The sequence below is a fragment of the Oncorhynchus masou genome, chromosome 11, assembly GCF_036934945.1.
Source record: "Oncorhynchus masou masou isolate Uvic2021 chromosome 11, UVic_Omas_1.1, whole genome shotgun sequence".
Taxonomy (NCBI): domain Eukaryota; kingdom Metazoa; phylum Chordata; class Actinopteri; order Salmoniformes; family Salmonidae; genus Oncorhynchus; species Oncorhynchus masou.
The window spans coordinates 46875989-46892496 of record NC_088222.1 but is presented as its reverse complement, the minus strand read 5'-3'; the positions used below and the strand labels follow the sequence as shown (position 1 = coordinate 46892496).

Here is a 16508-nt window from a genome sequence, read left to right as displayed (position 1 = left end):
AGAGAGAGAGTCAGTGACTTCCACAAGCTATTGTGGCTTAGATAAATATTGATATATTCCCCTCGAGCGTGCAATTTCACCTCAGTCTCATTAGCCATTAGGCCTATACTATAGCATGTTGAGGGAGGCCCTGCCTTTTATAGACAGTCCTGTGTTACACAGCCAGTCTACCTTCATGTGAAAGAGAGGGGATGATAATGTAGTGTCTATAGAACTACAACAACCGCACCTCTGCACCAATAGAAATATCATCAGAAACATAGAAGTACAAGATCTAGACCTCTGTCTGCACTATAGAAACACAAGCTCTAGACCTCTATTGGCACCATAAAAATACAAGATCAAGACCAGACTTACCTCCAGCAATTGTACCACCCCCTCATGCTCCCTCTTGGCAAAAAACTCAGCCTGTTGAATGGAAACATAAACACAGTTTTTTATTTATTAGTCCCTCTCAAAAGTTCTCTCTAGAACAAAACAAACAGCCCTGCACCCAAAGGCTGCCTCCTACTGGACAAAGTCTTAATTACCCATAATATAATTGATGACAACATTTTTTATTTGAGTTTGATTGGGTTTTGCTGAGTGATTGCTGGGAACAGGGTTTCTTGGCAGTAGTGATTATATACAGTGCATTTGGAAAGTATTCAGACTCCTTGACTTTTTCTACTTTGTTACGGTACGTCTAAAATTGATTAAATAAAAAGCAATCCTCAGCAATCTACACACAATAACCCATAATAACAAAGTGAAAACAGTTTTAGAAATGTTTGCAAATGTATTAAAACTTAAAACAGAAATACCTTATTTCCTTAATATCCAGACCCTTTGCTATGAGACTCAAAACTGCGCTCAGGTGCATCCTGTTTCCATTGATCATCCTTGAGATGTTTCTACAACTTGATTGGTGTCCACCTGTGGTAAATTCAATTGATTGGACATGGTTTGGAAAGGCAAACACCTGTCTATATAAGGTCTCACAGTCAACAGTGTATGTCAGAGCAAAAACCAAGCCAAGAGGTCGAAAGAACTGTCCGTAGAGGTCAGAGCCAGGAGAGCCAGCATTTCTGCAGCATTGAAGGTCCCCAAGAACACAGTGGCCTCCATCATTCTTAAATGGAAGAAGTTTGGAACCACCAAGACTCTTCCTAGAGCTGGCCGCCCGGCCAAACTGAGCAATCGGGGAGAATGGTCTTGGTCAGGGAGGTGACCAAGAACCCGATGGTCACTCCGACAGAGCTCTAGAGTTCCTCTGTGGAAATGGGAGAACCTTCCAGAAGGAAAAAACATCTATGCAGCACTCCACCAATCAGGCCTTTGTGGTAGAGCAGACCAGACAGAAGCTATTCCTCAGTAAAAGGCACTGACAGCCCGCTTGGAATTTGCCAAAAGGCACCTAAAGGACTCTCAGACCATGAGAAACAAGATTCTCTGGTCTGATGAAACCAATATTGAACTCTTTGGCCTGAATGCCAAGCGTCAAGCCTGAAGGAAACCTGGCACCATCCATACGGTGAAGCATGGTAGTGGCAGCATCATGCTGTGGGGATGTTTTTCAGTGGCGGGGGCTGGGAGACTAGTCAGCATTGAGGGAAAGATGAACGGAGCAAAGTACAGAGATATCTTTTATGAAAACGTGCTCCAGAGAGCTCAGGACCTCAGACTGGGGGCGAAGGTTCACCTTCGAACAGGACAACGACCCTAAGCACACAGCCAAGACAATGCAGAAGTGGCTTTGGGACAAGTCTCTGAATGTTCTTGAGTGGCATAGCCAGAGCCCGGACTTGAACCCGATCTAACATCTCTGGAGAGACCTGAAAATAGCTTTGCTTTAACCTAAAAAAATCAAGGGGTCTGAATACACTGCAACCAATCAATTGAATTTACCACAGGTGTACTCCAATCAAGTAGTAGAAACATCTCAAGGATGATAAATGGAAACCGGATGCACCTGAGCTCAATTTCAAGACTAATTGCAAAGGGTCTGAATACTTATGTACATAAGGTTTTAAAAAAATGGTTGTAATACATTTGTAAAAAATTGGGGTATTGTGTGTAGAATGATGAGAAAAAACAAACAATATAATCCATTTGATAATAAGGCTGTAACGTAACAAAATGTGACTGATTACTTTCCGAATGCACTGTATATGCCATTTATATAATATTACATTTTACGTATAGGTCCTGGGAATTGAACCCACTGTCCTGGCATTATAAGCACCATGCTCTACCAACTGAGCTACAGAGGACCAGAGGCCATGTACGGTGCTGCTCACCCGCTGTAGCCGTTTGATCTCATCCTGTTTAAACTTGAGGATAGCCAGTGCCTGCTCATGTTCTAGTTCCAGCTGCTGCCTTCGCTCGGCAACCTCTCGCATATGCTGCAAGCAATCAAAGGAGACACGTATCTCATGTAGTCAAACAACACTTACATAATTACTCTATAGTCTCTACTCTCGGCTTCCATGAGGAAAATTCCCAGACAAATTAAAATGGCAACGCTACTAGTAAATGCATACTGGCAACACTACTAGTAAATGCATACTGGCAACACTACTAGTAAATTCATACTGGCAACACTACTAGTAAATTCATACTGGCAACACTACTAGTAAATTCATACTGGCAACACTACTAGTAAATTCATACTGGCAACACTACTAGTAAATTCATACTGGCAACACTACTAATAAATGCATACTGGCAACACTACTAATAAATGCATACTGGCAACACTACTAATAAATGCTAACACTACTATGTTTGTAGTCAAAGTGGACCTGGCCCCAGGGATCTCCGGATTCTTCACATTTGTTCTGAAATAGTGAAACTTGGAAGTGTTGCAACAGAAGACTGGAGATGAGCCTGTACCTTTAGGACCTGCTCTAGGTTCTCCAGTTTGGCACGGAGTCTCTGGTTCTCCTCGAGAACTGAATCACGTTGAGCGGTCACTTCAGAGAGATCTTCCCTCAGCTCCTCATTCTCAACCCGGGCCTGAGAGAGAGAGATGGGGAGAGAGAGAGAGAGAGTTGGTGATAGAGAGAGTACTGACATTCCTCATGACTAGCAGGAGAAGGACAGACACAAAACAAATACTGTCCCATTCCAACATAGAAACAGAAGCACTTCCGGTCTACTGAAGGTTCACGACCGAAAAGACTGTTGAGGGTTCCCAGTTTGAACCTTTAATGTAGAGATTTATTCTGTCATCTAAAACAACCGTAAGCCTAAGAGGCCCTCAATAGAATAGAATGGAGACTGACCTGGTCGAGCGGCTGTGCCTTCCTCCTGAGGAGATCCGCCTCCTCCTCTAGTTGTTCATTTTTGCCCCGCTCATCCTCAAGCAGGCTCTCCTGTCAGAGCACAAACGACAACAAGAAGACAAGACTCAGATTCAACAGCCAGGGACGAAGCCATGATTTCTCATCAGTCCCAGTCAACAGAAAGTATAGTCACTATACTGTAGTACAGCCATATTAGTGCTGTAAATCAGTGGAGGCTGGCGTCACTTTCGTTTCAGGATGGGTGTAATGTAATGGCTGGAATGGAGTTATTGGAACCTTGTGTTTCATGTGGTTGATACTGTTCCATTCATTCCATTCCAGTGGGATGTTCTCACTTCACAAGCTACCGCTGGTCATAACACCTGGTCCACTGGTAGTAGCACGCTGAGAGTACAGTAGTTAACAAACACACGAGTGGATGGCCCCTGAGGAGTTCTTACCAAATCTAGACATTTCTTCTGTCTCTTCCTTACTTCATGCTCAAGGTTTTCACATTCTTTTCTCTTCTTACTCAGCTCCTGTTCCTGAAAAGGAAGCCAGAGCATGTCACGTTACAGCGACTACACGACCTGCGAGCGTCAGAAACATCCATATCGGACCCTATTCGCCCCATTGAAATCTGAACACGGTGTTCGAAATAGGAGCTTTTTTGGCTGCCTATTCCTAAACGTGACACAGGCCTATTTGGCGTCAGACAGTAAGACTATCATGCACATGCACACTGTTCTGTGAGCCTGCCCGGCTACAGTACCATGTCTATGATACCCTGTCGTGTATATCAGATGTCAAAGCATATTAACATATCATTTTTGCGTTTGACAAAAAATGTGTCTGCACAAATCACGATCAATCTGTTTTGGCTGCACAATAAAATATAAGCTCTTGATTTCCATATTGACCTCTGACATGGTAACAACGAGGTATTAACAAGCTTAGCATTCTTTAATTACTCTAAATGCAGCTTACATGCACAGTCATGCAGGCCCCCCCACCCCCCAGTAGCGAAAAAAAAAGAAAAAAAATGATCGGCTTATTTCATCAACATCCATCGCCAGACACAACAGAAAAACCAAGCATTATGATGACTGCACAAGAACTGTTATGTGTGCTGTGTGGGGGGACTCAGTGGCTAATTGACTGACTAGATGCAACAGCTGCAGCACGACAATATTGATTATTAAAAAGCGAAGACCTGTGGCCTGATTTGTTCTAACGATTACATGTCTGTGAGCCATCCTCCAGACTACAAGCAAACCTTACATCATATCTCACTCATAATATCAGTCCAGTCTCCAACAAGAGGTATGTTCATTATGTGTATGTGTCAGTATAGCTAGCCATGACTGGGTTGTATATTGTACGAGGTGAGTGGGTCAATCATATGTGTGTGAGTGTGTGTGTGCGTTTGTGGCATTGATGTATTTGTTCTCACCAGCAACTGTAGTCGCTGCTCCTCTGTGTGCTCCTCCTGGTGGGAGAGGCTAGGGGTGGGGGAGGGGCAGAGGCCCAGTGAGGGTGGGGTCACTCGCGATCCTGACTTCTCCTCCTCTCTGGGAGTGTCCTCACACCTGGATGGAGCCTCATCTAACGCCACACACGGGGTCTCTGCTGCAACCTGCCAAGGGCACAAACCAGAAAGTTCATAATTATGCATAAAAGGCAGATTCTACAAGATGACATTGCATGCACAAAGTAAACACATAACGGGACAATTTTCGCAACGACTAAGAGCGTTGAAGCGCGAGGCTAAACTTCTCTTGTTGTTTTGGTTCCGTAATTTCCACGTGCACATAATAATTAAACCTCACTTGATACAGATTAAAGAAGCTAAAGAATTGAGTAAGGCAAGGGCAAACCTTGACACCTTGAGTATTACTTGACACCTTGAGTCAACGTAATGAACAGATCTGGACTTCAAATATCTAAATTACTTTCACATACATTCAAATAATTTTATTTAAAATGATATGTGAATGTATTTGGAAATACACTTGCAAAGTATTTGAAAAACTCATATACACAGAAAAAATATTTAAAATACCAGATATTGAAATGTATTTGAACCCAGGTCTGGTAATGAAGCACAGTAATCAAAAGTTTCACACTGGCTCTAAGGCTAAAGCCAGACAAGACATAATTATACCCAGACCGACAGAGGTGCAAAGCCCATCATTCAAATCTAAGGAAACCATGACTAAACAATTTTCTTTGGCTTGATTTAAAAGCGTTTCAGTGAATTAGATGTGAGCATCATTCCCCCTGTGTAGAGAGCTGTGTCAAACAAAGTGACTAAAAGAGAACATAGCAGAATAATAGCAGAACACAAATGTGTCATATCAACCTCAAGGTTGTGTAATATAAACCTGACTCCCAGCACCAACCAAATGACAGATAGACAGGGATTATAAGAATACAGCTATCCTCCAGCCTTTCTTCCTTCCCAGTGGCCTGACTCCTCGGACTCCTCTACACAGTCATCTAATCCACAGGGAATCCCTCCAGCCTGAACCGTGACTCACATACCAATACTAGCAGACTGGATGTAACTCTTAAAATTTTTCTTTAGAAAGGAGAGTCCCCCCTCTCCGCTGATCCTCGACACTGGGGCCCCACAAGGGTGCGTTCTGAGCCCTCTCCTGTACTCCCTGTCCACCCACGACTGCATGGCCACGCACGCCTCCAACTCAATCATCAAGTTTGCAGACAACACAACAGTGGTAGGCTTGATTACCAACAAAGACGAGACGGCCTACAGGGAGGAGGTGAGGGCCCTCGGAGTGTGGTGTCAAGAAAATAACCTCACACTCAACGTCAACAAAACTAAGTAGATGATTGTGGACTTCAGGAAACAACAGAGGGAGCACCCCCCTATCCTCATCGACGGTACAGTAGTGGAGAGGGTAGTAAGTTTTAAGTTCCTCGGCATACACATCACAGACAAACTGAATTGGTCCACCCACACAGACAGCTTCGTGAAGAAGGCGCAGCAGCGCCTCTTCAACCTCAGGAGGCTGAAGAAATTCGGCTTGTCACCAAAAGCACTCACAAACTTCTACAGATGCACAATCGAGAGCATCCTGGCGGGCTGTATCACCGCCTGGTATGGCAAATGCTCCGCCCACAACCGTAAGGCTCTCCAGAGGGTAGTGAGGTCTGCACAACGCATCACCGGGGGCAAACTACCTGCCCTCCAGGACACCTACACCAGCCGATGTTACAGGAAGGCAACCACCCGAGCCACTGCCTGTTCACCCCGCTATCATCCAGAAGGTCGAGGTCAGTACAGGTGCATCAAAGCTGGGACCGAGAGACTGAAAAACAGCTTCTATCTCAAGGCCATCAGACTGTTAAACAGCAACCACTAACATTAAGTGGCTGCTGCCAACACACTGACTCAACTCCAGCCACTTTAATAATGGGAATTGATGGGAAATTATGTAAAATATATCACTAGCCACTTCAAACAATGCTACCTAATATAATGTTTACATACCCTACATTATTCATCTCATATGTATATGTATATACTGTACTCTATATCATCTACTGCATCTTTATGTAATACATGTATCACTAGCCACTTTAACTATGCCACTTTGTTTACATACTCATCTCATATGTATATACTGTACTCGATACCATCTACTGTATCTTGACTATGCTGCTCTGTACCATCACTCATTCATATATCTTTATGTACATATTCTTTATCCCCTTACACTTGTGTGTATAAGACAGTAGTTTTGGAATTGTTAGTTAGATTACTTGTTGGTTATTACTGCATTGTCAGAACTAGAAGCACAAGCATTTCGCTACACTCGCATTAACATCTGCTAACCATGTGTATGTGACAAATAAAATTTGATTTGATTTGGATATTCCTTTACGATTATAATACACTGCTCAGAGTTAGGCGATTCTTAGAGTTAGGAGAAAGAGAGTACTTCTGAACCCGTATCAACTAAGCAGAGTAGGAGTGCTGATTGAGTATCAGGCATCCCCTCATATTCATTATGAGAAAGGAAAACTGACGCTGTATCAGCACTCCTAATCTGAGACGCTTTATAAATACAGGCACTGATGTATTAGTATTCTATTAGGATCCATGTTAGCTACAGCCAACGCTGCAGGTACTCTTCCTGGGTTCCACAAAAAATAGAACACATGACATAATACATACCATGAAATAGACAATTACAGCTGAAGGACAGAACGTCATAAAATGACATAATACAAAACACGAATAGACAGGTACCAAACAACATACATTATATGTAGCAAACAAAATACAATACATACAATGAATAGACAGGTACAGAACTACATACTTTTAAAATAAGAATACACACTTTTATATTTTTATGCCTTAGCAGTCCATGCAACATGTACTCGTAATAACAGCTACACTGAAGTCATCCATTTTGTTACAGTTGCTTACTGTTACAATTGCAAGTCCTGATCCTAATCTCTCAGAACCCGTTGTTCTGTAAACACTAACGAGAATCTCACAACATTAGGAACCGCCCGTGTCCTTGGTTCTCCCGTTTGACGTCAATACTATTCATAATAATAATAATAATTCATAGATGCTACTGAATGCAAGTGCAATGAAGATTACAATGGAAACACAATAATTCCTCCAGCTAAGGCTTCAACCACAGATGTCACCCTAGCAACCATGCCATTCAACTCATAAATAAACTACAGATGGAGTGTTCTTCTCGCTAAGGCTTTACTTTAATCACCTCAGCAACTGTGTTGGAGTTTCCTATATCTAAAGTTTCAATTGAAACCACTTTACACATGTAGACTTTTTAGAGCTCCATCACTCCACTCCGTTCAATACACTTAAAGTCAGAAGGGCTTCACTTACGTCCTTTGCCCTGTCTAGTGCATAGATATGAACTTAACCAAACATTTGCCGTGTTACAGTATACCGCCCATAAAGATTTAACTGAGGTATAGTGCGTGGCCTTTGGACAAATTCATAAAATGAATGAGGTCCCATTGATATCGAGTTTCCTACAGTTCTCTTATGGAGTTGATTCCCATTTCCATTTCCCATTCCCCTCACCACACACCCAGCAGCCTCCACCAGTCACACAAAAAAATAAGAATAGACTTTTATACACATCAATAAAACGAACATCAGTAAGCTGACCAGACTATCATATCATCAGGAGCAGTATGTTCTTACTCTACTGAGGCTTTGCTTACAATTGCTTTCTCTGATCAAAAGCCCTGATATCCTGATGCCAAAGGCACATCTTATCTTTAACTTGAACCCAAACACCAGATGTGCTCGAGAGGGAGATACTATCGCTATTTAGGTTAGATGCGTTGTGCTGTGATGTGAGGATTTATTTGTTTTTTTAAAGCTACTTTTGCTGCTTGCTTGAGTGATTTGAGATGGCAAGGAGTTCCATGCTATCATGGCTCTATATATTACTGTGCGTTGCCTGGAATTCATTTTGGCTTTAGGGACTATGAGGAGACCTTTAGTTGCATTCCTTGTGGAATATGAAGGTCTGTCAGAGCTGTAAGTTAGTTGACTGAATAGACAGTTTGGAGTTTTTAACACATTCATATTTCTAACAAAAAGGAGAAGTGAAGGCAGACCATCTCTACTCTACTTTGAGCCATGAAAGGTCAACATGCATTTTGTTGACATGAGCTGTCTTGAAACATTTTTAGGGCAATATGTTCTGTTCTGTTGTTAGCCAGCTGTAGCTTTTGCTGGGCAGTAGACAAGATATGACAAAACTAGAGCCTGTAGGACTTGTTTAGTCAGTTGTGGTATTAAGAATGCTGTTTTTGTGTTGTATTGTTTCTGTTTGTTAACTTCTTATGGCTGGGGGGCAGTATTGAGTAGCTTGGATGAATAAGTTGCCCTAAGTAAATGGCCTGCTCCTCAGTCTCAGTTGCTAATATATGCATATTATTATTAGTATTGGGTAGAAAACACTTTAAAGTTTCTAAAACTGTTGGAATAATGTCTGTGAGTATAACAGAATGTATATGGCAGGCAAAATCCTGAGGAGAAATTAAAACAGGAAGTGAGAAATCTGAGCTTTGTATGTATACACCAGAGTCCCCTTGAGATATTAATGATGTTGCACTGCCTAGGGGTTCCACTAGATGTCAACCATCAATAGAAATTGTAATGGGACTTCTATGGTGTTGTGGGAGTGAATGATAGCAGAATGCATCAGGTGTCTATCAAGCAGCGATTTTCTGATCATGCTTATTCCTCATGGTATTCACTTGTGTTCCATTGCTCATGAAGACAAGAAGGAATACTCTGGTTGGAACTTTGTTGAAGCTATATGTTAAAAACATCCTAATGACTGATTCTGTACTTAGTTTGAAATGTTTCTTCGACCAGTAATATAACTTTTTGAAGTTTTTGATGTCACACTGACCAGAATGAGCGTTTGGATATGTATACCAAACACGCTAACAAAAGAAGGTATTTGGACATAAATAACGGACATTTTCGAACAAAACAAAACATTTATTGTGGACCTGGGATTCCTGGAGTGTTTTCTGATGTAGATCATCAAAGGTAAAGGAATATTTATCATGTAATTTATTGTTTATGTTGACATCAACATAGCGGCTATTGTGACAAATGTTTCTGAGCGCCGTCACAGATTATTGCATGGCTGGCTTATTCCGTAAAGTTTTTTATTTAATCAGACACAGTGGTTGTATTAAGGAGAGGTATATCTATAATTCCATGTGTATAACTTGTATTATTATCTATTATCACTTCTGTTGAGTGATGTGGCTATGCAAAAATCACTGGATGTTTTTGGAACTAGTGAATGTAATGCGCCAATGTAAACTCATATTTTGATAAATATGAACGTTATCAAACAAAACATACATGTATTGTGTAACATGAAGGCCTATTAGTGTCATCTGATGAAGATCATCAAAGGTTAGTGATGAATTTTTATCTCTATTTGTGCTTTTTGAAACTCCTCTCTTTGGCTGGAAAAAAAATGGCTGTGTTTTTCTGTGGTGACCTAACATATTAGTTTGTGGTGTTTTTGCTGTAAAGCATATTTGAAAATTGGACACTGTGGTGGGATTAACAACAAGAATAGCTTTAAAATGGTATGAGATACATGTATGTTTGAGGAATGTTAATTATGAGATTTTTGATGTTTTGAAAATGGCGCCCTACACTTTGACTGGTTGTTGTCATATCGCTCCCGTTAACGGGATTGCAGCCATAAGAAGTTAATGCCAATTTGTGTTGGATTGATTTTATTACTTTAATATTTTGCATGAACCAAACATTAATGGTTAATTAATTATGAATGATGAATAAGTTAAATCATGCGTAGGTAACGTGTCTGTAAGCCGTGTATCAGATATCTAACGGGACTGCCCCGTTAGAGCTCCTGACAGACGTGTAATATGGTGCATCAAGTTTGTTGGAATGTCTCCAGTTAACTATTAATAAACAATGACTCTTAAGATTTACTTCACGTGTCCCTGTGTAGAATTTCCATGACACAGATTATTGTGTATAATATCAAAGGCTGCACTGAAATCTAAGAGTACAGCTCCCACCATCTTCATACAAATAGAATGCCCTTCTCTATAGGCATGCTGAAAGTCTGTTGTTAGCTGTGGCTGGGGGGGGGGACTAAGTGTGGGGAAGTGGCTCTGGATCTGGATGACATTAGTGTCTTCTCCTTGTCACCCTAGCTTCAGCGGGTTAAGAGTCAGGAATCAGGTCTCTAATTTTAGAGCCACACCTACTTATCTAATCCTGTAGAAGTAGGCTAGTGCAGACAAGGCTATGACCGAGTAACAGGATCAAAGTAAGGACCAGCCAGCGCCATGTGTAGAGAAAACTCTCTGAAGTTACTTATATCAAGTGCTTATATCTCTATGAAGGGACCGCTCAGTGTTGCTAGCCATTTTGAGACCACATAATATACTTGCACACATGAGCACTCACACACTTACAATATAGAACACTAGCCAAGGAAAATAACTATATTATTATTACTATTATCATTATTAAGGTTACTATGAGCAACAAAAAAATATTCATGAAACATCAGGAGTGGAATAGAATACCTAAAATAGAACCGTAGGATAGAATACTGTCCGACTGTCATTACACTTAAGCCCAGTGCATTGTTCTAGGGAAGTGAGGGAGTGAAAGCGGTCGGTCCCCTGAGCTCAGATAGGCATGTATAAGGAGGGAATTTGAGTGTTTGCCCACAATGCTGAGGTTCAGAGATCAGAGCCACAGATTATCAGAGTTCAGGCAGTGTGGCATGCAGGTCAGATAGTATTTGAGGGGAAGACACAGAGAGAGACGATGTTGCATAATGCCTAATGTGTTGAGTGTGAGCTATGTGATATATACAGAACAAAAATATAAACGCAACACGTAGTGTTGCTCCCATGTTTCATTAGCTGAAATAGAACATGCCAGAAACATTCCATATGCACAAAAAGCATATTTCTAAAATATAAATAAAAATTAGAAATTTGTTTACATCCTTGTTAGTAAGCATTTTTCCTTTTCCAAGATAATCCATCCACCTGACAGGTGTGGCATATCAAGAAACCTTGTATTTGGGACCCACAAAAACACCACTCTAAAATGTGCAGTTTTATCACACAATCCAATGCCAAAGATGTTTTGAGGTAGCGTTCAATTGGCATGCTGACTGCAGGTATGTTCACCAGAGCTGTTGTCAGAGAATTTATATTTTCTCTACCATAAGCCTAGGCTAGTGTCGTTTTAGAGAATTTGGCAGTACGTTCAACTGGCCTCAGGAGTGGAATAGACCGCAGACCTCGTGTAACCATGCCAGCCCAAGACCTCCACATCCGGCTTCTTCACCTGCGGGATCGTCTGAGACCAGCCACCCAGACAGCTGATGAAACTGAGTAGTATTTCTGTCTGTAATAAAGCCCTTTTGTGGGGAAAAATGTATTCTGATTGGATGGCCCTGGCTCCCTAGTGGGTGGGCCTATGCCCTCCCAGGTCCACCCATGGATGCGATTTTGTCACTAAACTGTAGTAACTTGTCAGCCAACAGGCAGTGTTATGACTTGCTGTGTTTAACCCGTATAGTGCTGTTTCTGTGTGTAAACAGACAAGTCCCATGCTGATATTGAATCCAAATACTAATTGAGTGTATTTAAACTTCTGACCCACTGGGAATGTGATGAAGGAAATAAATCACTCTCAACTATTATTCTGACATTTCACATTCTTAAAATAAAGTGGTGATCCTAACTGACCTAAGACAGGGAATTCTTACAAGGATTAAAAGTCAGGAATTGTGAAAAACTGAGTTTAAATGTATTTGGCTAAGGTGTATGTAAACTTCCAACTTCAGCTGTAGGTAGGGGTAAAAGTGACTAGGCAATCAGGATAGATATTAAACAGAACAGTATCGTGTGTGAAGTGTGTGAAAGTGGGTCTATTTGCGAGTGTGTGTGTGTGTGTGTGTGTGTGTGTGGCGTCAATATACATGTGTGTTTTTTGTGAGTGTAAGCGTAGTGTGTGTATGTTAGTGTAGTATGTGCGAGTGTGTGGGTACAGTCTAGTGAGTGTGCATAGAGCCAGTGCAAGAGAGTCAGTGGGGAAAAAAATGACATTGACCTTTATAATTATAAAAACAATGTTAATTGTCAGGGTGGCCATTTCATTAACGGTTCAGCAGTCTTATGGCTTGGGGTTAAAAGCTTTTCATGAGCCTTTTGGTCCCAGATTTGCCACTCCAGTAACGCTTGCCATATGCGGTAGCAGAGGGAACAGTCTATGGACTTAGGTGGCTGGAGTCTTTGACCATTTTTAGGGCCTTCCTCTGACACTGCCTGGTATAGAGGTCCTGGATGGCAGAGAGTTCGGCCCCAGCGATGTACCGAACGATACGCACTACCCTCTGTAGCGCCTTGCGGGTTACCGAGCAGTTTCCATACCAAGCGGTGATGCAGCCAGTCAAGATGGTGCAGTCATGGTGCAGCTGTAGAACTTTTTGAGGATCTGAGGGCCCGTGCCAAATCTTTTCAGACTCCTGAGGGGGAAGAGGCGTTGTTGTGCCCTCTTCCCGACTGTGTTGGTGTGTTTGGGCCATGATAGGTCCTTAGTGAATGTGGACATGGAGGAACTTGAAGCTCTCAACCCACTCCACTAAACCAATCACTCAAAATGTCAGAACATGCACATTGTTTATGGAATCGTTGTGCAACATTATGCAATGTAACTTTTTAGTCAATTATGGGTATGGCTGGCTCGTTTCAATTACAGTAACTACTTAGCATCTACTCATCTGTAACGGCTTGCCACAGTGGCAGGTTAAGAAAAGTACTTCTACAGGGCATGTGGCAGAAGCAATGTTATTTTTGTTGGTTTTTAGTGTAATACATTGTTTCATTTGTTAGTTTTTATCCGGATTTTGTACTTTATTTACACAGCAAGGAAAGACAGGAGACGACAGATCAGCTAGATCCATAGGACAGAAAGTGGCGAACCTGAAGGTTAGCGTGGAGTCGGCAGCACTACCACTAGAAACTAACTCGCCCAGTATGTTTCAGTTGTATTTGATCATTGTTTGGTGGAAAGCAAGTGGGAAGTCTTTCCATTATGACCACACCATGACCGTTGCGTCCACTCCTGAGGCTTTGTTACCCCAAAAAACACAAGCTTCAATCATAGTTCACAGCCTGTGATACTAGTCTGCAGTCTATTCTGACATCACGTCCATGCCTCGATAAGAGCCAATTAGATGAGGCTTGTGAAGTTGTAATAATAGGCGGTGAACCATGAATTCCGCCTAACTCTGTGTCCAGCCACATGAAGCCACAGGAGTGGTCCATGATTACACAACAAACCTGGCCGTGGCAACCATCTCCGGACCACACATACACCACTTTACCTGACACAGCACAAGGCATAGCCTGAGGTTATCAAACCTGTAGGTTATTAACTATAAAACAACTGCACAAAAAGCCTAGTTCATATCTACTAAAGCATGATGTGCACTAGGCCTACACACATACGACATGGACAATGCAACACAAGGCCCGGTCCATGGCTAAACGGAGAGCCTATAAAACGTCACACAAGACCCGATTCATACTTGGACTACAACATACTAAAGCGCATCGACCTAAAGCATGGCTCACGCTTTCAATAGCTCATGCCCACTACACTAGGTTTATTTAATGGATACTGAGGGACAGTAGGGCAGGTCCATGCTTACTAAAGCACACACTGTTCAACCTACACATACACATAGCTCCATTCTGACTTAAGCCACCATACACATCCTATAGGTGTAGTCCATCCATTCAGTAAGCTAGGTCAATGCTTACTGCAGTAGTGTCAAAAGAACCCATTCAGTCAGCCCTGGTCCAGGATGCCAGAAGAACATTGGTAACTAATAAAGCATATACTATGCATAATACTACACATATACTACAGACAGTCCTGTTTGTATGTCCCATAAATAAATCATCAGATCTATGTAGAAACAGTGCCTTTTCTTTATTTACCTTGATATTCACCCGTTGAAGGAATGTTTTTACTTGATTTTCAAGTCCCTCAGTCGAGCACCTGGGCTGAAGAATGTTTGGGTACACTTTCTTTACACAAAATAGATGTTTATTCCTACGTAAACTATTAGGTAGAGTATGGAAGGCCTGGTCCATGCTACTGTACATGGACATACTGTACACACGAAACATACCATAGATTTACACCCTGGGTTAAGGTACTATAGGCCAGGTCCATGCTTACAGCAGCAGTGTCACATCCCATTCAGTCAGCACAGCCCTGGGCCTGGATGCAATAAGCACATTGGTGTAATCCCTGTGGAGGACTACTGAAACAGGTAACTGGATCACTTCTTTTTAAAAGCACCTTAAATGGATTGGAATGGCCTGGCTGCTGGTTTGGTTTTCTGTTTTAATACAGCTACGTAGTATCATCAGCGATGCCATACTGCTATCATAATGCTGCTTTGTCCACAATCCGAACCTGGCGGTCACTAATTCACGGAACGATATGCTGCTGGCTGCTGCCTAAATTCCCACATCTGGGATCTGAAATATCTGACTGACAGTTCCAAAACAGGTTTTGGAGAAAGGCGTCACTGCGACTCCACAAGTAGGCCTCGGCCGTGGGATTTTTTTGTGAAATGCAACAGCGATATTAGATCTGCAGAAGAAATCTACTTAGTTGGGACTCATCATGTGCAATAATAACATAGAGAACACGTAATGCCAACGGAGCAGCCAAGCTGAAGCTTCAGGCAGCGGGCTATGGTAATCTGATGACATTTTCACTTGCCCGTTTCATAGACATATAATATCTAGATTTCCTAAACCTTAACTATATTGCACTTTGGATGATTATTCTGCAAAGTGCTAGATATGTCTGATGATTTCTCCTGAAACTGTCCTGTCTAGCTTAGAGTCCTACAGTACCTAGGGGGTATACTACAAGGTTAACCACAAACACAGAGTTACTGGGACATAAAGACACCAACACGCACCCCCACCAAATACAACCTACCCCTCTCCAGTGATCTGTGGCAACGTCAAGGCTATCCCCGGCCCCCAATTATCCAGAGCAGGGGCAAGGCAGGGGCGAGGCGGGTGATCGGCTAGGAAAGTGTATGGTAGGAGAGTCGGCTGGAGTCTTAACGTTACCTACCATCCAAAACCCTCTCACTGCTACCACGGCAACAGAGAGAGGATTACTGGACTGTACCATTCTGTTGTTAAAGGGGATTAGAGTGGACAGCCACACAACATGGCCCCTTTCTGTGGTGTGCGTGCATGTGCGTGTCACTCTGTGTGTATGTGTGTGTCACACACATGACAGATTACCAGAACCAGCATTCTCATCTAAGCTGCAAAGAGCAAAGTGAATTTTGACTCTAACTTTGTTGTCATACAATACATAGATAAATAAGATCATTAATGTCTTGAAATGCATGTCTTAAGATGTATTTCTTTTTAAACCAAAGTGTGTTATTAATTTATATATTTACATCTTATTAAATTGAGTCTGCAACCAAAATGTGAACATTTCATGACATCTGCCGTCACATCTGGGTGTAGTGAGTTAACTATTTCTAAGAACTCTTTAGTCATCAGTGTTGCAGAGAGAGCAGAGGGAGCGTGTGACTTGTGTCTCTAAATCAGGCCCAAGTTCAAGACAGGGAATCA

At 42.0% G+C, this 16508-nt stretch overlaps 1 protein-coding gene across 1 annotated transcript in view; it reads right to left on the bottom strand.

The window, feature by feature from the left end:
- LOC135547878 (peripheral-type benzodiazepine receptor-associated protein 1-like) overlaps positions 1-16508 on the bottom strand; it is a 186130-nt gene that overhangs the window by 53040 nt on the left and 116582 nt on the right. Inside the window, exons 6-11 of the mRNA XM_064977092.1 lie at positions 4720-4902; positions 3728-3811; positions 3267-3356; positions 2875-2997; positions 2280-2384; positions 358-408 (exon numbers count right to left, since the gene is read on the bottom strand). Of these exons, the coding sequence (XP_064833164.1) occupies positions 358-408; positions 2280-2384; positions 2875-2997; positions 3267-3356; positions 3728-3811; positions 4720-4902 (636 nt within the window). The remainder of the gene's footprint in view (positions 1-357; positions 409-2279; positions 2385-2874; positions 2998-3266; positions 3357-3727; positions 3812-4719; positions 4903-16508) is intronic.